The 18,135-nt window shown below is 36.4% G+C and overlaps 1 protein-coding gene across 9 annotated transcripts in view; it reads right to left on the bottom strand.

Moving 5' to 3' along the window:
* Nucleotides 1–688: 688 nt before the first annotated feature.
* Nucleotides 689–18,135, bottom strand: part of CYRIA (CYFIP related Rac1 interactor A) — a 58,737-nt gene continuing 41,290 nt past the window's right edge. For 6 of the 9 annotated variants that reach the window (XM_052809494.1, XM_052809497.1, XM_052809500.1 and 3 more), the window contains 9 exons: nucleotides 12,357–12,478; nucleotides 11,306–11,411; nucleotides 10,133–10,269; nucleotides 9,971–10,048; nucleotides 9,582–9,698; nucleotides 9,407–9,486; nucleotides 6,842–6,968; nucleotides 4,146–4,267; nucleotides 689–2,881 (listed from right to left, as the gene is read on the bottom strand). In XM_052809494.1, coding sequence (XP_052665454.1) covers nucleotides 2,818–2,881; nucleotides 4,146–4,267; nucleotides 6,842–6,968; nucleotides 9,407–9,486; nucleotides 9,582–9,698; nucleotides 9,971–10,048; nucleotides 10,133–10,269; nucleotides 11,306–11,411; nucleotides 12,357–12,478 — 953 coding nt within the window. In that variant the 3' untranslated portion in view covers nucleotides 689–2,817. Of the gene's footprint in view, nucleotides 2,882–4,145; nucleotides 4,268–6,841; nucleotides 6,969–9,406; nucleotides 9,487–9,581; nucleotides 9,699–9,970; nucleotides 10,049–10,132; nucleotides 10,270–11,305; nucleotides 11,412–12,356; nucleotides 12,479–18,135 lie in introns of those variants that run through there. The other 3 variants (XM_052809499.1, XM_052809498.1, XM_052809502.1) reach the window with 2 other exon arrangements.

Raw genomic sequence — 18,135 nt, 5'->3', positions numbered from 1 at the left:
ACCCATTCATTTGTTTGCAGCAGCATATTCTAGTCTTTCAAGTTTATACCACCCTAAAATAATATTTTCTTCTACCACAAAACAAGCAAATTTTTTAGGGCTGTTTTGACCCAAACTAGTCACGCTCATTTATGCACATTCTGAAATGCTGTCATTATGAGGCTTAAATATTTATCATAATACAAACATGTATTCTTACATAATGATGAGCCAAAATAAGAAGAAACACTGACAAAATGGAGATCAATAACTTTGACCATTAGTCTATATAGCTCTTCTTCCAAGAGCAATTCATTTGCACTTATCTTAAGATTAAATGAATCATCCTCTGGTGACCTTACTGATTATAAATGCAACCTGAGATGGCCACCATAGCCTAGGATGACTAATGTGAAGATATAATAGTCACAGAAGGGATTCATGCCCTCTACTCTGTAAAGAAGTATCAACAATTTCCTCTGGTCAAGATGACAGACAAGTGCCAAGAATTGTCAGAAAAAGCCAGGAATTGTTTAAGTGACATGTGGTTATATTGTTGTGGCATACAAGTGAAACATTTTAAATGCTTTTTAAATAAACTATAAACTAGATATATAAAGGTAAGCCTACTATATCTCAGATTCAAAACTTCAAATGAGATATTTCTCAACCTGTTTATGTTGTCTCTAAATATAGACAATCCCAATGCTTACTGTACCAAACTTTTTATTATTTGAAACAAACTTCTGTACAAAAACATCAAAGCAGGCAAAGAAATTCAGTGACTTCGGCAAACAGCACATGACAACTCACAGAATGCTTTAACGTTTACATTTTTATTATACAAGTGACAAATAGCTTTCCTCTGGGCTACTTAAAGATAAGACTTCATTGTTTGACAAATAATTGCAGGTAAGCGTGTATTAACTTCAGTTACCAAAGCTCAACAGAATGACCTGTCATCCACCTAGATTTACCTAACTGGAAGTGACTCTGAACACAGCAGGATTTTCCCTAATATACATTTTTAAATGTCGCCCATTAAAAATGGAGCTTGTAAACAGTGGATTTACTACTGTGAAAAAGCAATGTGATCACTGCTTCCAGAAAAAGAAAAAAAACTAGCGTGATTTCTAATTCTGTTCCTGACAACAACATAGTGATCTGCTGCTACAACTGCAGATGTGTGACATGAACACTGGAGTTGCGGTGCTGTCCAGTATCATGACACATGTAACATTGGTGCCTGTGGGTTCTGATCAGGCTTGAGAAACTTCACAGTGTTCTGCTCAGAAATAAACTCTAAAGCAATCCCTACTCCAAAGAACTTACGATATTAAGACTGTTTCAGGACCGAGTTCAATGACTCAATTTCTCACAGCGCAGCCAAATTTCAGCAGACCAAATGCATCTTCAAAGTCTTAAGGTAATGTTTTTAGAAGTGATATGCATGAAAATTCCAGTGAGAGCACACAAACTCTGATTTACGTACACAGGCATAAGCAAATACAAATCTGAATCTGTGCACAAGCACTGGAGTTTTCACACATACATGCAAGCAAAGTACACAAAATTGAACACATTCTCAGAACATGACCTCTGCAAGAATATGTACAGCAACTGCAGACCACCCAGAAGACACTTAACAGAGCATGAGCACTTTGCTGCTTTTGGCAAAGTACTTCTATTCCATTTACTGGAAAAATTACTAGAAAGTAAGAACAAACAACTCAGCAAGGAACTCAACTCCTTGAAGCATCAATCACATCTCAAAAACAAATGAGGAGCAGTCAGCTGATATATATTTCTGTGTTGACTCTGAATCATCTAATGAATAATACTATCAAGGAACCTGATGGAGTGCCTAAGAACAGCTCAGCTCTTAAAACTTATTTATATCATCCCTAGTTTGATGAGGCCAGTTTGACACTAGGGAAGTTTGCTGCTACAGAAGAGTGTTCTGCTTTATACCAGTTTATATCAGCAAAAAAATTACTTACTGGGTAGAGCTGTCTGAGAGATAATGTTCATCATGATGTATTTACATTGACAAACCCTTTCTAGTTAAGTCAAGGCATTAGTATTTTCCCTTTCCTTTCTAATTCTAATAACATTATATAGAATTTTCAAAATCTAGCAATTGTCTTAAAACACATTTTCTGTTTATTTATATTGAATCTGAAAAAGGACATTAATTTCCTCAATTGTTGAAAGGTACAGGTTATACTTAATAAGAAAGGTAAAATGACCTCTTTGCAATACCTTTTTGGATGTCAGCCAGCACATAATCCTTAATATTAGGTGGATCTCCACTTATTACAGGAAAGACAACGTATTTTATGAGAGTGATGACTTTCAGGTATTCTCCTATTCATACAAGTCTGAGGAGATCCTAAAACTAACTGACTACAAAACTGTGCACATGTTCTTAAAACATATCCAGTGAATTTAACTTTCTCTTACACTAACTTTCTCCTTCTTTAAAGTTCCTTTTCTGTGGTATCTTTGACATTTCAGTTTATTTGATTTCCATTTTGTCTTCACTACTACTTACTTCTCTGATAGAGAAGATGTTTAAGGATTAAAATGCACAGATAAACTGTCACAGCTGAAGTATCTAAGTAAAAAAGTATTTTAAAAGTCAAAAGATAAAGGCTAGCATAAAAACTTAGGCTGCACTATATAAAGTCAGTCAGGTTATGAACAGATTCATGTATTTTAGCAATGTGAAGAAAATGGTTATGTAAATACACACAAGTATTAACATCAAACCGTATTAAATTATGTAAACATACACATCTTCTGTGATCAATACAAACATCTACTTGTCTCAGGATACTACTGCAGCATAGCTCGAATTTGTTTTGAAGTAGATTCATCATTCAGGTGTTTTGTAGTGAACCTAGAAATTACAAGTTAAAACAATACTTTATGAAATGAACAGGGATTAGAAAAGTCTGAAAACTTCAGTGCCTGTTTTTGAAATCACTGCAGTTCAATTACACAAAGGAGGAACTTACATGTTCCTCTAGTCACTGATCACTGGAATTTAACTGCTAATAGTCTGGTGCTCTTTATCTTATAAATACCCCTTGCAATAAATTATTCCCTGTTAATAATGGAGAATTGTGGCTAAATCCTGGCTAAAATACTGTTTGCCATCTGTCTATGACATTGTCATAATTTCGGGCCAAAATTATCTTTTTTTCCAGTTAAAAGCCTCAAAAGAAGTAAAAATCATGGAAAGACATAGAAATAGGGTAGATACGAAAAGGACTTAGGAATCTAGATTGAATTTTGGCATAATCTATAAACCTAATTTTAAGCAGCTTTCTTAAATGTCCTGAGAGGACTGAAGAGCTTTAGTGTGGTTTTCTTCCATGTAGCCCCAAACATTCTCCACTGCTTATGTTCATAGGGAGACTGATTATCACATAAACTCAAAACACACCTGATACCTGTAGGATTTAACTCCACAGCGATTTTAATTCAAAAGACATGATAAGCAAATATGGAGGTGGTTATGGCTGCAGTTCTCGCTCTATCCAAGCTAGAGATTTCAATACAGTTCTGAACAACTTGGTACTAAGACTCCCTTCTCAGCTTCAGAGAAGTGTCAGACCATTGTGTCTTGCTTCCCAAGACAGCACCTTAAACACTTAGCTACAAGATTGGGATTTAGGTTGCTGTTTTCTTGAAGTTGTATAATTTAGCAAAATTAAAAAAAAAAAAAAAAGTCTTATTAAAAGGGAAAGAGAGAAGGGAAGTATCAAGGGTTTGAGAAATAGAAATTCTGCTCTGCTTCTAAAATGTTCTAGCTGCTGGGGTATTTTATATAACAAATCTTAGCTCAGATATATCGTTTTCTTTTGAAGTATTGTTTACCTTTTAGATGGCTAAGTTTTAGGTGATAAAACAAACTGTAAGTGTCTCTGAAGAAGGACATTATGACTTCCAATACTAATAGTCATTGCTTATTAAAGTGAAATGGAATTGAAAGAAATGAATATTACTTAAGAAAACCCCAGGTGATGAAGGCAAACCTGAAAGGACAATTCTCTTAATAAATTAATCTTCTAAGGTGAAAAGTCTTAAATATAAAGAGACTGGGAGAAAAACAAAGAGGAATTTGTTAAGGCTGAATCGAGTAATTATTCCACACATACCTGAGAGCATTCAGAAGTCCCTCCACAGTGTCAGGTGGTTGTTCCTTTAAAACTTTTATGCATCCCTTCATCTGGGAACAGAAGCATGCCACTATTGAACAATAATATATGAATTGCACTAGCTGAAAACAAGGAGAAATTTCACCATAGACAGGCAGGTTTTTTTCCTACCGAGTGTTAATGCTGCTTTATATATGACACAATAAAAGCATTATAGCTTATTAAAAATTATCTTAAGTTAAAAACCTAACTTTTGAGAAAACATCTACTTCAGTAAGCGTTTGTAGATAGTAAATTATATATCAAGTGTATGTATTTTAACTTGCACATGATTTCTCCAATTCCAACTTAAAAAAATATCAAGAACAGCTGATATAAGCTAAAAAAAGAGATTTTGGAAGAGCGTTCCATGCCATTGCTGTTAGCAACTATCAGAAGACATGTTTCAACTTTGACTTTTATTTTTATGCTTGCATACAAGGAAGTAATTTTCAGTATTCAGTTTTTAGTTGTAAATCTAACTGGTCATAACTTATGATTTGTTTCATAACTAGTGGTTACAAATTTAATCTGAGATAAGGAGTGCATGATGTTGATTTTAAACACCACACTGAACAAACACCTTCATGGAGACTGTAAAAAAACACACTGAAACTCTGTCCAAATTTACAAAAGGGGAAATGAAGCACACAAAGCAGAGGTAGAACTCATTTGACCCACTATACACTCCCTATCTAGTCCATAGAGAGAAATAAGAAATTCCTCTAACCTATTCAGAATATACTTTCATATGCAATGAATCGTGGTCCAGAAGTACCTATTTCTTCCCATTGCTATGAAGACATCTAATAGCTATCCAGAAATTAGTCTAGATTAATTTCATCTTATTTAAAATGACAGATAAAGATATGGCAGTGTCAAGATTGAACCTTCTAATTTTCCAAGTCACATTACAGTGCTAAATCCACATGCCAGTATTTTCTTTGCAGCTAAAGAGCAACTCTGCCTTATTATGGAAGTTGCTGATGAAATTGAAGTCAGGGTCCACGTATTTGCCAATAAAAATTATTCGGAAAATGTAGCTCAGCCTCCTGCACCATGACCAGCCTAACAGTCACTAATCATTGCTCAGTTGGCTCATTTCTACCAGGAAGATAAAACTAGCTTTGCAAGTAGCAGATCAGATGAAATTCTCAGGGTAGCAGCCCATGTTTTGAAGTGACACAGTTACGTTTCCTGAACTAGAGAAACTCAGGACTATATTCACGTCACTCAGTCCAGGTTTACATGCCGCATGAAATCAGATCAGACAAACTCAAAGGGGATAAAAATTCAAACCATTCTTTTCCATTTTTCTTAGAATCAGAATCCCTAAAACAGTCAAAAAAGAGAAGCTGTTAGGATGTTCAAGCTAGGAGCCTGTAATTAACAGCTTGAAATAGTCTCCAGTCTTGAAAGAGTAAGGAAAGGCTAATTTGTTCCACTGTCCCTGACATTCTCTTGAAATGGCTCCCGAGAAGTGACTAATTTGGAGAAAAGCACTGTTTTTCACAGTAAAACAAACTCATCATCTGAAATATTTTTTTTTTTTTTTATTAGAGAAGAATCATCAAACTGATTAGGCAAATTAAGATTTGGGACCATGTACTCATTTTTAAAAACTGAGTCATACATCTCCTGTCTCTCATTTATATCTAGCTAACTTTCCTGTAAGATTACAGGGCTTTAGGATAAATGTGAGAAACAAAGTACACACATCATATGTTTGGTCCTATCAAAATTTTACTTGTGGATTGTCTCTGTAGGCAAGAGACTGAATTAGCAGTCAGGAAGTCTGCATTCAATTCCCGGGCTCTATCTGCTGCATGACCTTGAGCGAATCAGTTCACCTCTTTGTGACATATCTTTCCCTCTGTAAAACAGAGTCAAAGAGGGGATGTGGTAAAATACTGATATCTGCAGATGAAAAATGCTAACAAAGACTCAGTGTCATGGAGCACAATAATACATATATATTTTTTCTTTTCTTTTGATGTAGGCTCTTTCGTAAAGGGAAAGACTTTGCATCTTTTTTCATGAATTACAGCTGATTTCTACTGAAAGATGTAGCACATGACATCTAGGTTTATAAAAACACGTAGCAAAAATAAGAGTACTTTTTTGTGTGTGCTTGCAGTATCTCAGATGAAAAAATAAGGTTCATTCCCCTGTCACTGGTCATGCCAAAGCTACAACTGAAGGCTCATTATCAGCATTACAACAATAACATTTCAGTTCTGCTACTTCAGATCTCGGACAAAGCAGATAGAATGTCGAATATCTGCTTATTTACAACAGAACTACTGCCAAGATGAACATTTTAGCATAAATAAAGTACATGATTAATAAACAATTATGACCGTAGAACTTATTCCAGGGTAGGTGTAATACAACATTATTTTAGTGTAACCATACAGTTGGCAGGAAAGCAGAGCTAACTAAGACAAATGAGTATCTGTGTCTGGAAGAAAATACAAAGAACAAAAGACTGACCCTTATTTTAATTTCAAACAAAGTACACAGGTGAAGATAAATTCTAAATGTTGCCATTCAAAAGTAATTAAAATGATGTATACAAAGCTGTAAGCTTGTGCTGCAAAAAAGCTGCAGACTAGTATTCTCAAACCTACAGAGTATTAAAGAAAAGTCACTCTTACATCAATCTTTGATGTCTTTGAGAAAGCTCCCACAGGATGAACATGATCATACAGAATAATAACTCCCACCATTACTCGCATGCAGAACATAAGGGTCTCTTCACTGGTGAATCTACTCCTGTACTCTCTGGAAAACAGAACAAAAGAAATAAAGTTGACTTTTTACTGGACAATTTTGCAAACTAGACTATGAGCGCATGAAATCTGAACTAAAACTGTATTTTAAGGTTGAAGATGCATCTTAGTAAAATTTTAAAGAATTTTGAATTGCCTAAGTCCTTGTCAATTTAGAAGAATGGTTAGAAAGCAAATAGAGATATGTAAACCCCTTCTAATAACCCTTCACAGTTCAGATCCTCACTTCAGCAAAATGTCTATGATGATGGCTTCACAGAAGACTTCCACAGTTCATGAAATATGATGGAGACTGACCATACTTCTGTTTAATCTTAGAAATACAACATATCAGGACCTCAAAGGAAAGCTACTCTTTTTGCTTAAATTCCTACTTTGAAACAGTTAACATTTAAGTGGGATCTAATTTCAGCAGCTAGTAAGTTCAGGGCTTCACCTAGGTGGATCATAGTCATTGCTCTCTCTCTCTCTCCCTCTTCTAAGTCCATAGGCAAGCAACTTCAACAACCCAGGTTCACTGAGCATCTAAAATGTGGAGGCCTACTAGACAGGACTGGACTGAACAAAAAGTTTTTCTTTGACTTTTCAATACCAAAATAAGAATACGGATGGCACAGTGTCCTGGTTTCGGCTGGGATAGAGTTAATTTTCTTTCTAGTAGCTGGCACAGTGTTATGTTTAGGATTTAGTATGAGAAGAATGTTGGTAACACACTGATGTTGTCAGTTGTTGCTGAGCAGTGTTTGTACTAAGTCAAGGATTTTTCAGCTTCTGATGCCCAGCCAGCAAGAAGGCTGGAGGGACACAAGAAGCTGGGAGGGGACACAGCCAGGGCAGCTGACCCAAACTGGCCAAAGGGGTATTCCATACCATGTGGCATCATGCCCAGTATATAAACTGGGGGGAATTGGCCTGGGGGGGCTAGCTGCTTGGGAACTAACTGGGCAATGGTCAGTGAGTTGTGAGCAACTGCATTGTGCATCACTTGTTTTGTATGTTCCAATTCTTTTATTATTATTATTGTATTTTTATTATTGTTATTATTATAATTTTTTTCCTTTCTGTCCTATTAACTGTTCTTATCTCAAACCACGGAGTTTTACTTTTTTTTCTTTCCCAATTCTCTCCCCCATCCCACTGGGTGGGGGGGAAGTGAGCGAGCGGCTGCGTGGTGCTTAGTTGCTGGCTGGGGTTAAACCACGACACACAGTTAAGACAGCCCTTATTGGCTCTAATCCTTGAAACCATCATCAGGAAATGAAAAATGAGCTACAGCAGAGAAAACCAGAAATTATCACAATTTTTCTAACAAATATTATTTTGAGTAGATAATACGTACATTTGTCTACTGTCATTCATTGATTTTCAATATAAAACTTGATTTTTTCACCTAAACGTATCATTAAAAATTCTAAAATCTGTGCTATACTACCTCTCAATTTACAGTAACCTCAACTTTCATTCTTATACAGCATCGTAACATGAACAGTTTTAAAGGCTACAGACATTTTGATGTGAAAATGGTTGATTGTCCCAAAACTAGAACTAAATATCAGATAATCTTCTGGTAGATGACTCACAACTTTCTGTTTCTCTACTTTTGCCAAAAAATGAGCTGACACATAAGGTTACTTTTCAATCACTTCTATGATCTCCCGGGATCGTGAGATGAGACCCACCTCCTACATACACTTCTCCAGAATTTTCATAAACAAACACAATAACCTCAGGAGTTCTACCCCCTACATGACACCATGAACAAACAATTCAAAGATGGGAAGACTACCCTGACTCTATCTTGTAGATAGAGTCCACTCTTGAGTCCACTCAAAGAGACCTCTAACCCAAAAAATACTCAACTACATGCATACCTAAACAATAGGAACCCCACTGCCTCTATTTACGCTAGTAGATAGGAACACAGTTGTACAGTTTCCATACAGCTGAACTTTCTCATATCCAGAATAAGATGGCTGCATCCAAAAAACATCTACTCAAATGATCCTCAAAATAGTCCCTGTGCATCATTTGCAAAAGCAGTACTTGGAAGAGCCAGAATCTTGCTAATAACTGAGCAGCATGGGCAAACAAGAGACAGTAGCTGGCCTATGGCCCTAGTTAGAGAAGAGACACAGACACTGAAGCACAAGATTACACTTGTATTTTAATCTTCTGATGAAATGCAGGCTGACCACGTAAACTCTCCGTAACAAAACTCAATGCTAATTCATGAAAAATATCATAAAGTGGTCAAAATAGGAGGCAAGACTTTCTAATACCAGGTCATGCTTTGTATACAAACGTGATAACAACTTAAGGCAAACATACAGGAATTCATTTGGAAAAAAACTGTGTTTATCCCAGATGGCTACTTAAAATACAATACAAATTCTCTCATACAAGAAAAACAAGATTTAAGGTAAAACTTACGGTGTTTCCAACATGACTTTACATACACTAGCCATAGTACTTAGACAGTCCGTTGTATTTTCAATTGGTAACGTTTTGTTCTAGAAGGGTTAAAAACAGCCAATGTTCAGTAAACCATCTTGTAAAATTAAAATCAAGAATGTCTGTGTTAGACCTTTTCTCCCCCATTACCTACTTCTGATACAAAATGTGTAGTTGCATTACTGAGTGTTTTCAGCATTGGTGTGGCTTCTGCATAAAACAGGGACATCCTATTGGCCATTTCATTGTTTACTTCATTCTCAATGTCTAGCTGATGAAAACATGAGAAAAAATAGTCAGTAAAACTCTTTAAAATCTTGCCAGCAGCAAGAAAAAGGTACAGTATATGCTCATGTCAGCAAGCAGATTGTTGCATGAATAGTTCCACTCTAATCACTTCATCCGGACTGCTGATTAACTCTCAGTGTGAAGGAGAGAACATGACAGCTAGTGTATCAAAAGAAAAAACATTACCACAAACGGTATAAATGTGTACTGATAAATACCTCAGTGTGAACAGCAGATCAGATTTCATTTACTTACATGCATGTTGTTTATTCTGTTGCGACTTATTGTCCGCCTGTAATAACTGAAGTCATTCTGAATTGCTGGGTTTCTCATCTTCAAGGAAGATAAAAAGGAAATAATCAGTTTCGGTTCAAAATACACAGAAAAAATCAGCATGTATTGAAAGACTTTGTTAACCTTGAGTTCATCAAAACGAAGAGTAAAATGTAAGATTTCTGCAAACTCTTTCGCTAGAGCCTGTTCCCGTTCCAGGTGCTGAGTTGGAGTATAAGGTGGGCACGTCAAGGACTCCAGTAAGCTCTGCAGGGCTTTCTCTGAATAAAAATCAGAAGCACAAATTCTATTCAGTCCACCTTATAACAAAGTTTTAAGTATTGGGAAGGAAACCTCCGAACACTCAGAGCCCTAATAGAAATGCTTTTTCTTACTATTCTAAGGTGAGAAACATTAGTCAAAGACACCTGTCTCTTCAGGCGCTCTGCCATTTTCTCTCCATTTTGTATCACTGAGATGTTTCCCCTTTTTATCACCCTTTATCTGGGTTCCTTATCAAAAATTCTAAAGAAAGCATTTTTCTGGCATTCAGATATTCAACTCTTTCATCTTCCCCAATTAGCCACCAGCTCAGTATAGAGATTATTCTGGCATCTCTGTTACTAAAAGTGTACTCTTAGGCACTGATAGCAATGTAATTCAGCTCCCGCAGCTATAATTACTAGCATAACTCAAAAAGTGAAAGACTTAGTAAGCAGGATGTTGTAGAATTCCCTTGCATTGGGAGCTCTCCCACTTCATACATACATTTTTGCACACTGGTTCTCTTGCAGAGTCCTAATTCAAGGAGTAATTACAGCATTTTGGAGGTTTGTAGGGATCACAAAGTCAGTGTAAAACGTGCCCAACTTTGGATTTTCACCCTGTGAGAGAGTTTATTGATACCCTTCTCCCCGTTATCCCTGTTTTTAAAGTCTCACAATGTTATTGGTTTACATTCCTTTTAAAACTGAAAGATCCAAATTAAAAAAAATTAAATTGCATTAATACAATATGGACCAGTGAAGTGCTGAAGAGTGGCAGGCACCAGAGAGAATATACAGTTTTACCACATTCTTTGCTTGTACTCTGTTTAGATAATACAGATCTATTCTAAGTGACAAACTAACAAACCATGAAAATTTTGAAATTAAATTAAGATTAAAAATATGCCTTGACAAATGTAATTGCAGTTAAATGTCTGTTGATATCAAGCAGAAAGAATAATAACCCTTTAATATCTGTGGAAGAAGCAGCTTTCTATTTTTTTAATATATAAAGTAGCCTAATAAACAGACATACTAAAACAGGGCTCACCTAATCTGAGTGAAAACTCATAAAAGCGCTTCAGCCTTACAACCAGAGGACATACTGAATTCCATGCTTTTTCTTGCAACTGGATATCATTGGGATTTTGTATTGCCTGAAATGAAAATATTACTGTAAAGAACTGCGATACATGAATAACAAGCAAAAGGTGGTTTGGAATTTTTCTACTACATTATTTTAGAAAGTAACTATTGTAAAACATAGAACAATTATGAGAAATTACATTGCATGGGAATAGGAAATTAGTAAGTCCAAAAATGCCATGTTTTCCACTTTCCCTCTCCCCCTATAACATAGTGATTTAAAATTACTCATTCCAATGCACCACTGACATACAGAAACACGTTTTAACATGTTCTTTGGGGAGCAAAACTATTGTAGAAGCATCAGGTAAAACCTTTTGTATGAAATAGCAGAAATGGCAGAAATAGCCTTTTTTTAAGGTTTTGATGTTTTTGAAATCTTCAACATATTCAGATTCTTAAGTAACCAACAGGTCACACTAACAGTAACTGCGAAGCTGATGCGGGAAAAGGTTTGGTCAGCTGAGAAAAATTTTAAGTTACAGTTCAGAATTGTACTTTGGGACCAGTTTCATGGAATAACATGCCTGTAAAGTGGATGTAAGGTTATAATTTACTGTGGTTCATTATTTCACTTACACAAAAGAACAACTATTTTCAACTTTTTTTATAGTGTATTTCTGACATCTGAGTATTATTTCTTCTATGTTCTGAACTTTGACTTCTACCATGAGATATATGAAACGAGGTATATGAAATGCTGTTTCTTAAAATGGAAAATAATTACTAATTACTAATAGTAAACCTAAAACAAGTTCCAACAGCCATCATTTAATGATTAGAGCTCTATATTCAACATTACACATAATCTGTAACATATTCTCTAAATACAATTTTAATGAAGATTTTTGTATCATTTCATAGAATGTGCTTGGATACAGAACAGAAGCAAGGAACACATCGAGTTTTGCTTGATTTTGCTTCCAAAGAACTGTCATTAACTTTAACAAACATACATCTCTAATTTCTTGTCCAGCTCCTTTGTAAGCCTGAAGGTCTGCAAGCATACTTTCTGAGTCTTGTAAAACTGCACTGATCTGATTCCATACCTCCCTTTCTCCATCTGTGGGCTGTGCATCTAAGAAACAGAAAAGCAAAATGCAAAAAGTCAAAAGGTAGCTGCAGTACAAATGGCAAGATTACTCAGCTCTACTTAACAACATTATATCCAGCTTGACTACGTGTAACTCTATTCTGATGTACTTTTTTAAAATATGCAATTATACTGCACTGCCATTCTGCTAACATCCAAGTTTCTGCTTTCTATAGCAAGGAAGGAAAAACAGTACAGGTTTTGCATGCTCTGAGTCATAATGCCTCTTCTCAAAATGCAGCATTTTAAAGTGAAGCAGTATCATAGAGCAATGTTATTAGAAAACAGGATAATGCATCAGTCCTTTAGTAAAAATGTCCCTCTCTTTCATGAGCTCCACAGCTCGATTACAAAGAATTGTTCATTTTTCTTGCAGCTTGGGGATAAAATCAGGCCTTTCAGTGGATGGAGCAGTGTGGTATTATGCCACTTTGACTCTCCTCCAGGCTTCCTTAACCAGGGTAATTTATTTCTCCTTTTGTAAAACACAGATACAGTACTGTTAAAAATAAACATTTTTCTTACGTACGTCAGAGAGCATTCCTGCTACTAAAATAAATTTAGCACTGTCAATGATCAGTTTTCAGAGTGGGAGTGACCTGTAGACCTTTATTGTTCAGAGAAATGACATTTGGAAGTAGATCAATTCTCCCATTCAAATCCCATCCGATGGGATTTTCACAGCAGTGTGACACCAGGGAGCGATGTTATCCCTCGAACATTGACATATTAGACAAGGTAGAGGAGATCTGCCTTCTTTTGCTTTAAAACATAAAGACGACTGGCACTGACTAAAGAATGGGTGACCTATATATAGAATTGTAGTCAGTATTTGTAGAAACAATCACTTTGTCCCAGCAGATTCCTACAGAGACACAACTTCCCCCCCCCCTTAAATTTGTATTATCTTGTAAAGATAGGATTTTAATTTTTATGGAAGAAAAAAAATACTTTGAAGGTGAATCTTAGGACTTAAGGACTACTTGTTTGAATTAAAAGCAATGAAATACCTTCAGTTCAAAACTCACTGATTAGGAAGAGCTACTGTATGCATGTCTACATTAATAGACAAGAAATATTAAGAATACTTTTTCTATTTAGTCTTCTCACTCTCCTTAAGAAATGAGACACAGTTTTCCACCCATATACCAGTATGTGATTCATTTACCCACCCCCCCATTAGAAACAAATGAATGGGTTCACCTTGGAGAGTACGGAAAGAGCAGGCATTCTCTCCATGACGTTTCAGATTGGGATAATTTGTTTAAATGTGTCAAGTTATCCATGGGCCTTGCACGAATGACACACAAATGGCTCAGATTTACATGTCTGTAGCTCTGAAGCAACTAGTACTTAAAATCTTTCGCATATTCCTATATCACCATAAGTGCCTGGTGGCTGGGCACATGAAACAACCCTGATTAGACTTTCCTTTTATTCTGGAAGTTTTCCCTAATCTTGTTTAAAAGACAGAACAAGTGAAAGTAAAACTAAGCTGGGCTTACTCAGCTGGGTTTTATATCCAAAATATTTCATGTAACTAAAAAATTCCGCTATCCTGCAAAAAGCTAGGGAAAGGAGCACCAAGGGGAAAAACTATCCCAAACAGGAAAATCCCAGCTGGGACACGGCAGTTCAACTGACCTATTAGTCACATTAAGTTTACAGTGTTACTGACTGGTTCTTTCCCCAAGCTGCAAGAAATCTCAGGTATACACCATAAGGGGTCTGTCACCTTGTGATAAAGAAACAAAACCAGTAAATGCTTCTGAGTTTAATGAAGAAAGTGGTAATCTTGCTAAACTGTTACATACCACAGAACAATGGAGTAGGGGCAAGGTAGGAGTCACCTATAAATCAATATCTATATTTTAATAGTTAAACAAAAGTTAATTAAAATAACATTTTCAGCAAATATTAAGTCACAAAAGAGAATAAGTAATTTATTAGTACAATTAATGAGTGTAAAATTTGCATGTTCAGCTCACCTGAAGCATGGGTTGGTTAACAAGGTACTTCTATGTTACTTTTTACAATTTATTCGCTTTAAAAAATATTAGCCCCTAATAGAAATGTAAACACTATACACTGCTCAGCACTTTGGGACTTAAAAATGGCCTTTAGCAACACCCTTTATTGTTAGTCTTTTTCAAATTTTCCCAATTCATCTTTTGGGCGTTGGGGGACGGTTGAATATTTGAAACCCATTAAGCTTTCTGTAGTATCCCAGCACCTGGGGAAGTAGGAGTAAGAGGAAGGTAGGTGGGCGGAAAAGGGAAAGAAAGGGAAGGGAGAGGAAGAGGGCTGCAAAGGCTACACAGCAACAGGCTTAGCTTGCATTTGCAGAAGCGGTTTATATTTATGCTGAAAGTGTTTAGCTTAAAAATAAAGGTAGGGAGGATGATTCAGGCTTTTTTTAAAAAACCATGCATCTTGGTTATGAAATATATGTTATGCAAACAGATGTTCTGCTAAGACCATGGTCATGTTTCAAAAGGGATTCTACATGAAGATCTTGCCAAAAATGGTCAGCTAAAATACCTCTAATCGATCACTTTGAAAAAGATTTCATCTTGCTGTCAACAACAATAATAATAATGGCAACAACAACTAAAAGGAATACAGACTTGTTCATAACAGATTTGGGCTTTTAAAATTGGTTTTCTATTCCAACAATACTAAAGTTTGTTTCTCTGTTCTGAGTAAAAAAAAATACCATTCCTGAATCACAGTGAGGAATCACTGCTTGGCAGTGCTCACCTCTTATCCCCATACCACCAGAGAACCTGCACATGCTTAAGCTTAGAGCCCATTTATAAATAAAACCAGAGCCACTGACTAATCCATGTTGAATGCAAGCCCTCTCCATAATAAGTTACCACAATCACTGGACTTACTGCATTTCAAGTCTGAGTTTTGAACCCTAAACCCGACAACTAAATGAATCCTCCATCAAATTAATTCAAGAGTCAGACCAGGCTTGACTCTTCTGTATACAGCAAATTTCCATTTAGAAAGCAAAAATTTTAGCTCTGGAGAAATGTAATTCCATTGGCTCCATCAGAAATAACCAGGATATGAAAATTCATTCATTCCATGAACAAATGCTCTCTTTCATCTTTACACATGGTCTATTCCATGTTTTGGATGGGGCTTCAGACTTCATTAAAAAAAGGGGGAAAGCTGGACCCACCACAATCCATTTGTGGATGCATTAAGTATTTCAGGTGCATGGTGGGGTGCGAAGGTGGAATCATCATTCTTTTCTTAGAAAAATATCTATTATTTGTTTCAGAAAAAACCCTAACAGTGCAAGGTGTCTACCTCATTCTTCACCAAGCGTGCATTAGAAAAACCGTAGAAACTGCTATGTAGGTAAGACATTAGTACTCATATGGCAAGATTAAATACAAAAAGGATATGAAGCCTTTACCAATACAAAATAAAGTATAACAATATCTCAGTAATTAATTTTTATGAAGAGATAACAAGACAGTACTAAAAGAAGTACTCCCAACCCACACACCCTTTCTGTATCTGAAATGCAGACCAAAAGCACAGAACTTTATTCCACTTTCAGTCAAACTGCATGTTAAGAGGATTCCCACTGAAGCTGGTTAGTGCTTGCATTTCAGTGAATATGGAATCGCATTTGTCAAAAATACATCACACCCTCCTGGCCTCGACTGCCTAGCAAAAGAATAGTGAGTAATACAAGTTGTCTTACAGGCTCTGCTTTCAGCTTTTCTTGTCCTGTCCACTGCTGCAGGTGGCCAATAATTCTACCAGCCACTGACAGCAAGTTAGAGAGCAGCACATGTATTTTACTGTATAATGCTAAAGTCCTATTTCAGGTTTGTCACCATGACAACGATTTTTCCCATTCCAGTCTGGGACAAAATTAGATAAAAGGCTAGTTTATGTCCTTAGAAAACACAAAAGGCATTACAACTACAGGGAATAATGCGTTTTAGGGGGTATCAGAACCTGCTATACTCCATATATTAAAAATAATAGTATGAGGTAGAAACAGTACCCTATCCAGTCTACACTGGATTTTTGAATTTCATCCTTTCTAAACTAGCTAGAGCAAAGTGAAGCTCCTTAAATGGCTAATACTTGCTATGTGCATGGTGCTGTGCCAGGGATATCAGCGCCAGGCTTCAGCTCCGTGGCAGACACAGAGCGGACAACCTTTCTCCGACTGAGCCGTAGCTTCTTGCTTAGGGCACTCTCTGCAGTGCGGGAGACAAGAGTTTAACCTCCTGCAGGCTGGATGCAGATTACATCTCTAGCCTTGCCGCCTGTGGAGTGAGCGTATTAATTAATATCCTATTACGCAAAAAGCGGGCAGTTGCTCTGCTGCCAGACATGTTCTAATAATAGACACTTTTAATCATACATGAACAATAACTGAAAATTGCATGAATCTTTCTGGGAATGGTGGGGGGAAATCCTAGAAAGCAAGTGTCCTTGATTCTTCAGGAGATGAGGGGGATTAAATTAGGATCATGTAACGAGCCCACCTAGCTAACATTTAGGAAAAAAGGGAACCTGCTCAGGTTAAGGTTCGAGAGTTTGGTCTTATAAAAGGTATTTGTATCTGAGGAGGATGGGACTGAAGGTGTCACTTAAGGACACCTCCTCCCAGTAACCTATAAGGGTTAGTCTATTAGGTTCAAAACAAATTGTTACCTCAACCTTCAAGTTATTTCCAAGAATTCATGTGGAATTATTTGTTTACTTTGCCTGAACAAGGCCCTCTACAGGCAGCAGTAATTTGACAATAGATTTTCTGCAAAAAAGAGCACTCGTAAACTGCTGTGGAAAGAGCCTCAAATGCCCAGAATTCATTTACCTGTGACTAATTTAAACAAGGTCAACATCTAAAGAACAAAACAGTTCTTGAACTGACAAAATCAGTTTCAAGAGACTTTGCCCTATGGGCTTGTGAAACCCTGAAATCCACAGACTCTAAGGCTTGCCATGCACTCACTCTTCCTAACATTATTTTTGAGTTGAGAGCTAAGAAGGAATTAAAGTAAAGTAAGTGGTATATAATCAAACCCAATACGTAGCAGTTTGATTAAGAATACCCACACCAGGATACAAGTGTAAAACAGCAATATGGTTCACTTTCCAGGAATGAAGAGATTCTTTTTCTTTATGTAAACCTTTCAGTAGACCTTAAAAAAGAGTAATTTGGCTGAATACATATAGTTTGCATTTCACCTCAAAGAAAAGGCTTTTTCACCTGCATAGAACACTATTCTCCGTATCACTTGCTGAAGCTACCACAGTCCCCATTTGTCCCTGTTTGCTTTCAAGTCTGGACTGAATGGTTCTTCAGATTGCTTCTTCTTGCACAGATCCAGAGTAACCGCCCAACTCTAAAATGATTACCGGAGAGCATAAAGAACTGCTTTTGCTATACAACATTAACTGAAATAAAAGCTGGATTCAAGCTTTTTCAAGTATGAGCGGGGAGTAACAAAACTTGGTTCCCAGTTTGGAATGAAGAATAATGACAGTAAAAGGTGTCCTAAAAATTGCAACTGATGATATAGACAGCTGCAGGAGAGGGGGGAAAAAAGATGATTTTAAACAATTTTTTTTGTAGCCTAAATTTTTCTAGGGAAAAA

The sequence above is a fragment of the Harpia harpyja genome, chromosome 15 (genome assembly GCF_026419915.1).
Source record: "Harpia harpyja isolate bHarHar1 chromosome 15, bHarHar1 primary haplotype, whole genome shotgun sequence".
NCBI classification, from domain to species: domain Eukaryota; kingdom Metazoa; phylum Chordata; class Aves; order Accipitriformes; family Accipitridae; genus Harpia; species Harpia harpyja.
This window is presented reverse-complemented; position numbering and strand designations above follow the sequence as displayed.